At 58.8% G+C, this 12,919-nt stretch overlaps 1 protein-coding gene across 3 annotated transcripts in view; it reads right to left on the reverse strand.

The window, feature by feature from the left end:
* The window catches only part of AGAP3 (ArfGAP with GTPase domain, ankyrin repeat and PH domain 3), a 104,054-nt gene that overhangs the window by 58,039 nt on the left and 33,096 nt on the right, over window positions 1-12,919 (reverse strand). For all 3 annotated transcript variants that reach the window (XM_038126994.1, XM_038126993.1, XM_038126997.1), the window contains exons 2-6: window positions 6,594-6,652; window positions 2,366-2,453; window positions 2,100-2,185; window positions 1,753-1,894; window positions 101-235 (exon numbers count right to left, since the gene is read on the reverse strand). In XM_038126994.1, coding sequence (XP_037982922.1) covers window positions 101-235; window positions 1,753-1,894; window positions 2,100-2,185; window positions 2,366-2,453; window positions 6,594-6,652 — 510 coding nt within the window. The remainder of the gene's footprint in view (window positions 1-100; window positions 236-1,752; window positions 1,895-2,099; window positions 2,186-2,365; window positions 2,454-6,593; window positions 6,653-12,919) is intronic.

The raw sequence follows: 12,919 nt of genomic DNA on the forward strand, positions 1-12,919 counted from the left end.
TCAGGCGCTGCTTTCCTACTCCGAGGGCAGCACAGGGCCCTCACCCTCACCCCTCTGTGAGGCCCCGCCGTGCCCAGACCCCCCGAGGGGCAGCAGTTACCGTCCTGGAAGACCCTCTCCACGTTCAGGCCGTAGGTGGCACAGGTCTCGTAGTAAGTGCAGCGCTTCAGATCATTGGAGAGCTTCCGAGCCCGGGAGTCGTCGATGACGCGCGGGTTGGTGGCACTGATGGCATCTGCAAACCGAAGGGACACGAGGCTGAGAGGCAAGGACCCTGTGCCACCCATCCACGGGTGCCATGCCTCCCTCCCTCTCGGCACACAGAGGAACCACCTCCACAGCACTGCCCCGTAAATGCCTGTGATCACAACGTCCCGCGTTTGTAGAAAAATGGATGAATCTCTGTAAATGAACCTGATTCCATTTCCCAAACCACCCAGCCACCAACATTTCAGCAGGACAGAGGCACAACACTTCTGGGAGGTGTGGGGACCAAGGCCAGGTAGCCCAGCTGCCAAATAAAACTGATTTGTCAGTCTCCAACATTTTAGGGCTCATGGCCAAGCCCTACACGTTAAAGAATCCAAGGGAGAAATCCTCCTGGTTTAACAAGAAAGCCAGCTCTGCTGGGATGTCTCCAGAGCCAAGGAATTCCTGGACAGCTCTAAAACACAGGCTCAGTTTGTATCCCAGATAGCCACCAAGCGCTCGCCTGTTTTGGAAAAACTTCCTTCCAAAGAGGAATCCAACCCCTTAAAGACAAGCCAGGGACAAGCAGGGGCTGTGAACAAGCCTTCTCAGGTAGGGTAGGAGAACTGGGACCTGCACTTGAGGAAGCCCTCCTCCAGCCCTCCAGATGGTTGTGTGCCTGCACCAAGGCCAGCACATCACCTCATTCTGTGTCTGGGACAACAGTGGCCACTGCCCCGTTTCCTGTCCCACTCCTGCACCTCCACAGAGCACGCTGCCACCCCATTCCTGAGCCAAAATCACTCAGGCCTAAAATTAATCCCACAATCTGTAAATATGCAAAGTTTAACAACTTTGTTCTGCTTTTAATATGGGGGTCTGGAGCACACCCCCTGTGACTCCCTCCCTGCCACTGCTCCTGCCTGTCTTCCTGGCCTCAGAGCTTCTTCCTGGCCAGGAACAGGTCACACAGTGCTCAGGAACTGTCCTGCCAGGACACTTTTTCCCTACATCCACGTCCCGCTCCTGCTCTCCACTGTCACACAGAAACTCTTCACCCCAGGCTGCCTCCTGCCTGTGCTGGCAGAACTGGGGGAGGCAGCACCAGGGCATCATGCCATTTCCAAGAGGAAAGTGGCTCCATGGAATGAGGCAGCTTTCTGTGGGGAAGCTGAGATGGTGTGAGCAGGAACTCCCTCCTCAGGGCCCTGGGCCGGGGCCCCAGCATCGTCCCTCAGCCCCACGTAAGGCTCACAGAGCACGATGGCCAGCACCCTGTGCTCTGGCGCTGCTCTCGGGCCAGCCCCCCGTGCTCTGGGGCTGCTCTGGGGCCAGCACCCCGTGCTCTGGGGCTGCTCTGGGGCTAGCACTCTGTGCTCTGGGGCCAGCCCTGTGCTCTGGGGCTGCTCTGGGGCCAGTCCTGTGCTATGGGACTGCTCTGGGGCCAGCCTTGTGCTCTGGGGCTGCTCTGGGGCTGCTCTGGGGCCAGCCCCCCGTGCTCTGGGGCCAGCAGCAGCGCTCCCGCCCGCAGCTGCGCTGGGGGAAGCCGGGCGCCGTGCTCACCCTGTGTGCCCACCAGCACCATGGGCACCTCGGCGGTGTTCCGGTAGCTGCAGAGCCGCAGGTAGTAGTTGTAGACGGTCTGGAAGCTGATCTCATCCTCCAGGCTGAAGACAAACACCACTGCATCGACCCAGGCAGCAAACTGCAGAGACGTGGCAGGATTACAGTGTGGTCGGCAGCCGGACAGCCGGGGCAGCCAGCAAGGACAGCCACACCCCGGGCTCGGCCAGCACCACCCTGGGCTCAGCCAGCAAGGGCAGCCACACCCCGGGCTTGGCCAGCACCACCTCCCCAGCCCCTCCACCAGCACGGGTGGCAAGGGACCACAGGGAGGACAGGGCTCCTACCTGGAGCTCAGGGGGGCCCCCTTCATCTCGAATCAGCAGCAAGTAGCTCTGACCATCCACCACGATCTCCTTCTTAAACCGGCCACCTTGGGGAGCAAAGCTGATGGTCAGTAAGGGGGGTGCCAGCAGGGGACACCCCAAACGGGGGCCGGGGGAGCTGCAGAGCCCCGTGGCAGTGGAGGAGGTGCAGGGACGGGGGTCACCTGCTGCACCACGGAGAGGAGTGATCCCAGCCCATCCCCAGGCACCAGGGGAGCAGACCTTACCCTCTGGAGACTCCTCCTGCACGTAGGTGCCGGTCAGGTAGCGGTGCACCAGGGCCGACTTGCCACTGGACAGGTTCCCCACGATGCCCTGGAACAGATGCACGTGTCACCTGTGTGCCCAGCACATGTCCCTGTGCACGAGCCACCCCCGAGAGGTGACAGCACCAGCGCTGGGGCACACTGATGAGAGGCAGAGGTGTCCCTGCGAGGACACAGGGATGGTGTCACCCAGCCCGATGTTCGGCGGGGGCCAGGGGATGGACTGGGCTCAGGCAGGCACAGAGCACCTGAGACTGGGGCACGGCCACCTGGACAGAAGGCACTGAGTACTCCTGTCCTCACCTGGCAGGCACAGCCCTGTCAGAGCCACATCAGCTCTTCCCAGAGCCCTTCTGCTCCTCAGAACACTTGCCACCCCAATTAATTCAGAAGGAGAAAATCCTCTTCTCCCAGCCCACACACGGCCAGTTTTGGGGTGCTGCAGCTCTGGACAGCGGCTGCCAGTGGAAGGGGAGCAGAGAGCAGCTCCAGGCTGGGTGCCTGAGGCAGCAGCACCACGGCAGCACTACGTGCATCTCCCAGGAGCCGCCCACACGGAAACACCCAGCACCAGTGTTCAACCAACACAGGAGAGAGCTGCTGAGCACCAAATGGATTGGGTGGGAGCACATCTGACTGCAGCACCCTCAGACTGGCCATGAAATGCAGGGGGTGAGCCAGGATGGGTCAGTCAGAGAGCCCAGCTTGGCTCGTTGTCAGTGTCCTCCTCACTGTTTAATGCTGCTTAACTGTGGGACCAGGGCTGCACTGGAGGATCTGGAGCACGAGTCTGATGGGAATTGGCTGAGGAAGGGGCTCAGCCTGGAGAAAAGGAGGCTCAAGGGGAACCTTCTCATTCCACAACTCCCTGACAGGAGGCTGCAGCCAGGTGGGGATTGGGCTCTGCTCCCAAGTAACTAACGACAGGACAACAGGCAGCATCCTCAAATTGCATCAGGGAAGGTTTAGGATGGCTATCAGGTATCCCTTTTCCACAAAAAGGGAAGGGGTGACCTTCAGCTGAAGGTGAACCAAGTCACTATCCCAGGAAGTGTTCAAAAAATGTGGAAGTGGCCACTGAGGATATAGTTTAGTGGTGAACATGGTGGTGGTGCTGGCTGATGGTTGGACTTGATGATCTTAGAGAGCTTTTCCAGCCTTAATGGCTCAGCTGCACTCACCCAGCCACACCAGCGCCAGAAGATGTGGGGTGAGGAGTGGCTGCGAACACTAAAGCTGCCTCTGCCACCATGGAAGTTTACAGCCAAACTTTTCCAGGCACAGGGATGAGCCTGGCAGGTGAGTCACCACCAGGCAGGTTCTCCAGCTTTCAGGCAGGCACTCAAATGCTCCCGCTGCCTTGGGCCAGACACATGCTCCCCGTGAGAAGCAGAGGCACCAGCCCCGCGCTGGCAGAGCCCAGGACACCATCCGTCTGCCAGCTCCTGGTGCCAAGGGAGCCAGTGCGGGGCAGGAGCAGGGAGCCTGACCAATGGCTCCCACGGGCACGCCGGGCCGCGCCCACCTGCCCCATGTGCCACCCCTCAGAGCAGTGACAGACCCCAACATGGCGTTCACACAGTGACGGCACAGAGAGCACGGGCTGGGCTGCAACCCTGCCCGCTCCTGCAGCTGCGTCTCCAGAGCCTGGCTGGGCAGGGCCTGCACCACTGCCTGCCCATCTCAGGGACAAGGGAACAGCCCGGGCTCTGCCCAGGATAGCCACGGAGCCAGGGAACCCCAGAACGGCTTGTGTAGGAAGGGACCTGCAGAATCATCCCGTTCCACCCCCTGCCACGGGCAGAGACACCTTCCACTACCCCAGGCTGCTCCCAGCCCCATCCAGCCTGGCCTTGGACACTTCCAGGGATCGTGGGGCAGCTTCTCTGGGCAGCCAGTGCCAGGGCCTCACCACTCTCACGGGCAAGAATGCTTTCCCAATATTCCACCTAACCCTGCCCTCTGTCCATGGGAAGCCATTCCCCTTTGTCCTGTCACTCCAGGCTCTTGTCCCAAGTCCCTCTCCCGCTCTCCTGGAGCCCCTTCAGGCACAAGAAGGGGCTCTAATGTCTCCAGAACCTTCTCTTCTCCAGGCTGAACACCCCCAGCTCTCCCAGCCTGGCTCCAGAGGGGTTTCAGCCCCCAGAGCCTCTCCATGGCCTCCTCTGGACCCACTCCAGGGCCGCATCTATGTTTTCCTGGGGGCCCCTGACACGGACACAGCACTCCAGGTGGGAGTACTACAGGAGGTCTCACAGAAGGAACTCTGGAGAGCCCAGCTCCGGGCAGGCAGCTCAGGCTTCAGTGCCGGGCTGGCCATGGCTCCTCTGCCAACGGAGCAGCTCTGAGCTGCCCAGCAGCAAGGGTGCCATACCACGCCAAAGATAAACAGTCCAAGCTCCAAAACGTGAACAGAGGCTGCACTTACACTTTGTTTGCACATAGTACAAACCCTGACCTGCATGCCACCAAAATCCTGCTGCTCTGCTGTGTTCTTGAGCTCATCTGGAGCCTCAAACCAGCCACAGAACTGACAATCCTGAGGAACACAGCCCCTGAGAGGCAGCAAACTGGAGCCAAACAAGGTGTGTAAGCCTTGGAAGCTTACTGTGGGAGCCTCTACTCTGGGATTTTTGGGAGAATGTGGGAACACAGTCGGCACTGTGCTGGCACTGCCCAGGGCCAAGTGCAGGAGACAAGCCCTGCCAGGAGGCACTGCCAGTGCCCCTCTGCAAGAGCTGCCCAGTCACAGCTTCCTCCTGGCCTCCAGCGCTGGGAGGGAGCTTTTGGGGGGAAACTGAGGGAGGGAAAACTGCTGAATATATTTTAAGTACATTAAATTATTCAAAGACCTTGGAGAAAGTATCCTGAATGTATGAAATGTATGTATCCTGAAAGTATGCCTGGGAACACAAGCAGGGAGAGCAGCAGTGAGACCCACAACTCCTGTGGGAGAGGCAGAGGACACAGAGCTGCTTGAAAATGGGAAGGAAGTGAAGCTTGGCAACATTTCTTGCTGGGGTCAGTGTTGGGTCCCTCACGACAAGAAAGACCTGGAGGGGCTGGAGTGTGTCCAGGGAACGGAGCTGGGAAGGGTCTGGAGCCCCAGGAGGGGCTGAGGGAGCTGGGAAGGGGCTCAGCCTGGAGAAAAGGAGGCTCAGGGGGGACCTTGTGGCTCTGCACAACTCCTGCCAGGAGGGGACAGCCGGGGGTCGGGCTCTGCTCCAGGGAACAGGGACAGGAGCAGAGGGAACGGCCTCAGGCTGGGCCAGGGCAGCTCAGGGTGGGCAGAGAAAAAACTCCTTCCTGGAAAGGGCTGTCCAGCCCTGGCACAGGCTGCCCAGGGCAGGGGTGGAGTCCCCACCCCTGCAGGAATTTAAAAGCTGTGTGGATGTTGCACCTGAGGACACAGCCAGTGATGGCCTTGGCAGTGCTGGGGAAGCAGCTGGACTCAAAGATCTCCAGAGGCTTTCCCAACCCAAATGATTCTGTCACTCTAAACTAGGACTCTGAAAGGCCTCTGGGCTTTTAGAAGAGCTGTTTTGGCCAGATCAAATCCTGGAGCAACAGGGATCCCCAGAGGCCATGCAAAACCTGGGGAAAGGGCTGTGCCACTTGAGGAAGAGCTAAGAGCTTTTGGATGGTTTAGCTGGCAGCATGGCTTTGCAGCCTTGCAGAACCCCAACATCAGGCAGCAACACCCAAACAGCTGTGAGAATGTTTTTAAAATGCACTTCACAGGTAAACTAACAAATGAATATTCGAAGTTTGGTTTGATTCTCACTTAAGTGAAGGTAAGAGACACTGTGGCAGGACAGTGCTGGAATGTTTCACAAGAAGAATTTTGTTCTTTTGTTTCTTGGACTAATATTGAAAAAAGTTAATCTTGCAAAAGCTGAAGGGAGAAAGAACGGAAGGGCACGCACCAGGAGCCTGTAAGGAGAGCTGAGGCTGGCACAGACAGCACAGGAAGAGCAGAGGGAGGAATCGATCACTGAAGCACCTGCAGCTTCAGCTGAGAAACATCTCAGAAGGGTTCTTCCCTCCTCGGCATGGCAGCAGCCCCAGCTCCCCTCTCCCTTCTGAGGCTGAAGCTTCTGCGTGTTTCTACCTGGCCACACGAAAATGCAGGGTTTTCTTGAGGATTTGGGAACCAGGGGTGTCCCAGGCACAAGCCACAAGTACTCACCACCTTCAGCTCAGGCACCGAGCGACTCAGGGTCCATTCCTGGCTGTTCACAAAGGAATCTGCAGACAGAGGGAAGAAATCATCAGGTTACCCTCAAGATCCCAGCAAGGATCCTGCTACACCCTCCCCGCTCCCTCCAGGCAGATCTATGGTTCTTCCCACCCTTCTGCTCCAGAGACACGGAGCTGCACAGGGACCCAGCCCGCAGCCGGGAGGAGCGGCCGAGCCAGGGGCAGCAGCAGCATGGAGCACTGGCTGGAGCCCTCCCTCAGCCCTGCAGGAGCACAGGAACCCCCAGCACCCCCTGCCCCGAGGCACAGGGGACAAGGGAAGCACCAGGGAGCAGACACCCTTTTGGGGAGCCCGGGCTGCAGGAGCTGAGGGCTGAGGGCACGTGCCAGCGCCCCGAGCCCTGCCCTGGGCACGCCGCAGGCGCGGGAGCTGCCGGCAGGGCACAGCCACCTCCCGACTGAACACACACACAGCGAGTTACTGCACACCGTGGAGCTGGCAGCACGCTGCAACAGGCTTACAGAGGCTGTGGCCATCCAGCACGGCTTGAGGAAACACACCCACCCTGCCACAGAGCATCTGGAAGAGCAGCAGGAGCCTGGAGGACACCTTGAGTGCCAGAGGCAGCCAGCAGCCCCTCCTGACAAACCTGAGTCCCTCCCTCGCCTCCGTGAGGTCAGACCTTCCATCCAACAGCAGCTCCAGGGCAGGACCCACAGGAGCAGCACCTCCTGCATGGTTATTGCTTACAAACAGAAAGGATTTCTGGAGAGCAGAAATCTGTGGGAGCTCTGCGCCTTCAGGAGCCTCTAACAAACCTGCCAAATCTGTGGCCACAGACTGTCGCAGGAACGGGAACCTCCGATGGCTCAGAAGGGAAGCAGCAAATCCACCAGACCCAAAAGCAGGCAGCAATCAAACATGGTGACCCGGGCACTGCCACTGCTCCAGTGTCACCCGAGGCCACAGGGAGGGTGGCTCCAGATCTGCCCAGCAGCCCCAACCCCACAACCACAACTCCTAGTGCCTGCTCCAGCAGTACCCAAACCGCCCTCCCAGGGAACAATTCCTCATTCCCAATCTCCCATCCAGCCCTGCCCTCTGGCACTGGGAGCCATTCCCTGTGTCCTGTCCCTCCAGGCCTTGTCCCCAGTCCCTCTCCAGCTCTCCTGGAGCCCCTTCAGGCCCTGGCAGGGGCTCTGAGCTCTCCCTGGAGCTTCTCCTCTCCAGGGGAGCATTCCCAGCTCTCCAGCCTGGCTCCAGAGCAGAGGGGCTCCAGCCCTGGGAGCATCTATCTTGTGTTGGGGGCAGCACTGGGCCCCACAGCCCTGCCAGAGCCCACCAGTGCCTGCCCTCACCCCGCTCCTGTTCCAGCCCTCCGGACTCCTTCGGGGAGGCTGGGCACACAACAGCACCAGCTCTTCCTCCATCTCCAGGCTAAAGCTTCATCTCACCTCTCTCACCTCGCTGGGCAGCCCATGGGGAAGAGCCCCCTCCTGCTCCCACTGCCAGAGGGCTGGCTAAGCTGCTCAGAGGGCACGAGGCAACAAACCATGACCTGCCACTGTGCCCTTGTCCCTGCTTTGTGCAGCCACCAGCACCCACAACATTCATCCATTGTGTTCAAGAAAGTGTGAACATGGTGCTCCCGCCTGGAGTTTTACCTTCCATGGCTGGCTTAGGAACACTCCTTTTCCAGGAGTTACAGACAAATAAACCCCAAGTCTGCTGCAGGGACACCAGGTTATTTATAGCCTTCCTGAGGAATCGTTTCTCTGCGGTGTCTTTCACCTGCCCTTTCTTTTTTTAGGCAGAGGTAATGTTTTTATTAGAACAATTCATCAGTCAGGAGGAAACTGATACATTTTTGAGCCCTTTCCAAAAGGTAACAGCACACCTGTATTTCCAACTGCATCACTGGGTCTAAAATAAGCTGTCACCTCCACTTGGGACTTCTGTCCCGCTCAGCCTCTTTGGCAGGTAATGTGACAGACAAAGCACCATGCAGGCCTTCTCTGTCGCCAGCATTCCCTGAAGGGAGCAGGCAGCACACGCTCGTGCTGTTTCACTACACACAGCAGGCTTCTGTCAGTTCTGACTGGAGCACAAGGCACACACACTCGGTGACTGGCCTTGGGAATGAGGAGAAGCAGGGACAGCCCTGGAGAGGGGTGGCTGGGCTCTCTCTGGATCTGCTCAAGGGTGGCCAGGACAAGCTGCCCCAACAACTGCCAGCTGCCTCCTGCACCAACTGTCCCAACAGATCCTTGCTTGGTTTTTAACCCAGGTTCAAGAGTTTGCAACACTTTGGTTTTTGACTCGCTGAGAAGGCCCCCGAGTGAACCTTAATACCAAAAAAGCTGACAACACAAGGCTGGCAGCACTGTGCTCAGCCCCACAGCACAGCCCGCTCCTCACTCCCGTCAGCCCACCTCACCCGCGCACCAGGCACGCCTGCCTGCCCCCTCCAGCACCTGCAGGCCTGCAGGCCAGCCCAGGCCACCCGCTGCTCCTGGTGACCCCCCAGACGTGTGGCACTGACAGCCCAGGGGTGCCCAGCCCGCAGGCACCGCTCCCCACCGGAACGGGCAGGAGACCCCCGTGGTGTGCTGGGTGACGCTGTGAGCGTGTGGAAACAAACACACAGTGAGCCCCCAGCAGCCTGAGCGGGGCTGAGGCACCACCCAAACCCTGCGGGCAGGTGAGCAGAGCACCCTCCCTGCAGCACCTGGGCCCAGCTCACTGAGCAGGGATTGCCTCCAGCAGGAGACACCCCCCGGGACTGATCTCCCACTCAGCACTGGGGCTCGTGTTCCATCCGGGAGCCACGATTTACTGCGCAGCTTCACTGCCAGACTGCCTGCATCACCTGCAATTCCAGATGAAAATACACCTGGTCACTCCTCCTGCATCTTCTCTTTGTTATTAAATCACAGAGAGGGGACCGGGCTGTCTGCTGCAGTTCAACACCTTCCCCAGGTGCACCTGACCTCCAAAACCGAAGCAGTGGGCTCAGGGAACCACTGTCACAGCAAGAGCTTCAGCACAGCCCGACAGCATCCTTGGCTCCACGACACAACCATACAAGAGGACACCAGTCCAGACTGGCCTGGGAAAAGGAAATTCAGGACAATCCTGTTACTCCTCAGAAGCTTCTGCTGATGGAGGTTTCCTGGCACAGGCAGCTCTACTGCAGAAAGTGGAAACCTGGGAGGTGGGGTGGGCAGAGCCCCTGCCATGCAGAAGAGCAGACAGGGACATAAAGGAAGCACTCTGTATCTGATGTCCCTCAGTCAGCTGGTCATCCTGGACACCTTCAGGACCTACGGACGAGACCCCAGCTGCGGGACAGCAGTGGTGTGCAGTGAGGAGCCAGGATCAGCACCCTCCATCATGGACCTTGAACACCGTGGCTCTCTGTGCCCTGATGACAGCTTGGAGGGGGTTCAGCCACGCACCCACAGCTCCCAGCACCCACAGCCACAGGGAGGCTGGCAGGAAAAGGGACTGGCTGGCCAAATTCAACTCCTCACCGCAGCTGCTCCACGGGATGATGCGCAGCAGGTTCATCTACCCTGTGCTGCAGAAGCGCCAGTGCCAGACACATCTGCCTCCCCACACAGCAACTAATAATTAACCAACCCTTTATCCAAGCCATGGTGGAACTCCCTGGGACACTGCAGCCCTGGACACTAAACCCAGCCTTGAAACCAGGTCAGAGGCTGTGCAAACACAGCAGAGGCCACACAAACCGAGGCCACTTGTGGCCACCACTGCGGCCACACAAACGGACCCACCTGACCACACACAGATCAAAGGGAGGCAGAGGCAGCGTGCTGGGGCTCAGCCACCCCTCCTGGGCACAGCCACCCCTCCCAGGCCAGGCTGATGCAGTCTCTAGCCCAGCAATGATGGCAGGAGGGGATTTCTGCAGGTCAAGGACCAGCACAAGCACAGCCAGCGCTCCAGTCAGCACTGAGCCAGCACTGGAACCCACTGCAGGACATGACCTTGGTGAGGATTCTCAGCAGAGCTTCAAACACTCTGCAGCAACAAAAGGAGACAATGCTGTGTTTCTCTGGGAAAGGGCACACTTAGGAACTGCCACCCTGGCTTCGTCAGCATGCACGGGTGGCAGCAGCTGGTGTCACTGTGCACTGAGGTCAGTGCAGACTCTGGAAGATCCAGCAACCTCTCAGCACCTGCTGCTCTCCAGCCCCCATCCAAACACTGCCAAAGACCCAGACCAAACCCTGCTGTGATGGTGAGACGGGGTCTGCTGGAAGGGAAAACCCAGCAGAGAGTGACATGGAAAGACAGGTAACTCAACCTCCCATCACAGCACTCTGTGGGGATCTACCTCAGCAGCAAAAACCTGTGCCCAATGTGCCTGACCTCCGCTCCAGCTGCGCAGCCCCACGAGCGCTGGGGTGAACACTGAAGGCACAGGTTCCCTCTTCCTAAGGCTGCCTGTGACTGCAGTCAGACCCCACTGCACACCCTCTGACCTCGTCCTAAGAACCGAGCCCTCCAGAGTGCTGTCCCAGCAGCTCCCTCCCTCCCTGACACCTCCAGAGCTCTCAAGCTTTTCCGAAGTGCGGACACCAACTGGCCTCAGCATCCGAGGCACCTCTAACCCCACCGTGACATCTCTGCCTCTCACCAACACTCCCAGCTCAACCAAGGCAAGTACCAACACGAGGTGATATTTATCATGACCTACCCAACCCACTGCGCAAACTTCACCCAATCCATGAGAAAACAGCCCCTGTCTCCTCTCGGAAGCCTTCCCTCACATGCCCTGCACATCAGTACTCCACACACAAGAGTAAAGGGAGGCACCTCAAAGAACATCAAAAAGCAGGGCATCTCTCTGGGAGAGGGGACCTGGCTGTGATCACAGAATATCCCGAGCTGGAAGAGACCCTCAAGGACCATTAAGTCTCATCCCTGGCCCTGCACAGACACCCCAACAATCCCACCCTGTGCCTGAGAGCGCTGTGCCAATGCTCCCTGAGCTCTGGCAGCCTTGGGGCCATGACTGTTCCCTGGGGAGCCTGTTCAGTGCCCAACCACCCTCTGGGGGAAGAACTCTTTCCTGATAGCCAACCCAAACCTCCCTGACACAGCTCCATGCTGCTCCCTCGGATGAGGAATGCTTCCTGAGCCATCGGAGATGCTGCACCCATCACACAGTCCCTTCATGCACAGAGACATCTTCAATTCCAAAACAGTCCAGTCTTCCCAAGACCAGGCCTACTAGACAGCCTCTCTGGAATGGCACCAGCCAACACCTGGATACCTAGAAATGCTCTGAACCACTGACCATGATCACCTGGGTCAGTCCAAGCTGGCTGGACTCCGTGTTGACTTTGCTCTCTAGTCCCAAGGGCTGTTGCCCTCCATTGCTCATTACACAAGGATCAGTTTTTTGTGTCTTTTTTGGGTAGCAAGCCCTGAAATCCCCCATCACCTCTCTGTCTGCTCAATCCCAGCCGAACCCCCCCAGGGCTGGGAGCAGCACTTGCAGCGACCCCCTGGCTTTTGTGGGTCTATCTGGATGCAGATCGTGGTGCAGGGTGGGTATCACAGCGTGCCATAAACAAACCACTCCAGGTTCTGGAAACAGAGAGAGCGCTGGCTTGGCTGTCTGCCGGGACTCCTACATCCAGCTTTTCCAAGCGCTGATAACCGCAGCTGCAGCTGCACCCCCCAGGAGGGCAAGTTGGGGCTGCACCAGCAGCTTTCCCAGGGCAAGGTGGGCAGCGCCCACAAAGAGCATCAAAGTTTGTGGGACATCAAGCAGGTGTTTGAACACCATGGGCCTGCAAGACTGGAACAGGAATGGGGCAGAGACCTCCTGAGCAGCCCCGTGGCAGCAGCACTAAGGCTGAGCCCCTCTGAGACCCACAGCTCCCACCCGAGGAAGCCATGGACCCACACTCTGAGCAGAGAGACAGCGGGGAGATGGAGCACAAGAGAGGACAAGCAGCAGCTGCTTTACTGTGCAGCCTTCACCACTGCCTTTTCCCACCTCACTGGCCCAGGAGGACACAGGGCTGGTGGGTACAGGGACTGTGCAGGTACCAGGCAGGTAATGAACGGTGTTCTCAGTGTGACTGAACCCGGTGTGAGCTCTGCAGCACCAGGGGCTCCTGCCAGGAGCCACAGTGTTGATGGCAGCCTGGAGAGGTCAATCCCTGAGCTTCTGCCTGCAGCATGAGCCACGGTGGCAAACACTAATCCCCACAACAAGCAGTGGCTGGTCACCGCTGCAGGGATCCCAAGCTGCCCACGCCACTCTGCACAGCAGC

Source organism: Motacilla alba, chromosome 2 (assembly GCF_015832195.1).
Source record: "Motacilla alba alba isolate MOTALB_02 chromosome 2, Motacilla_alba_V1.0_pri, whole genome shotgun sequence".
Lineage (NCBI taxonomy): Eukaryota > Metazoa > Chordata > Aves > Passeriformes > Motacillidae > Motacilla > Motacilla alba.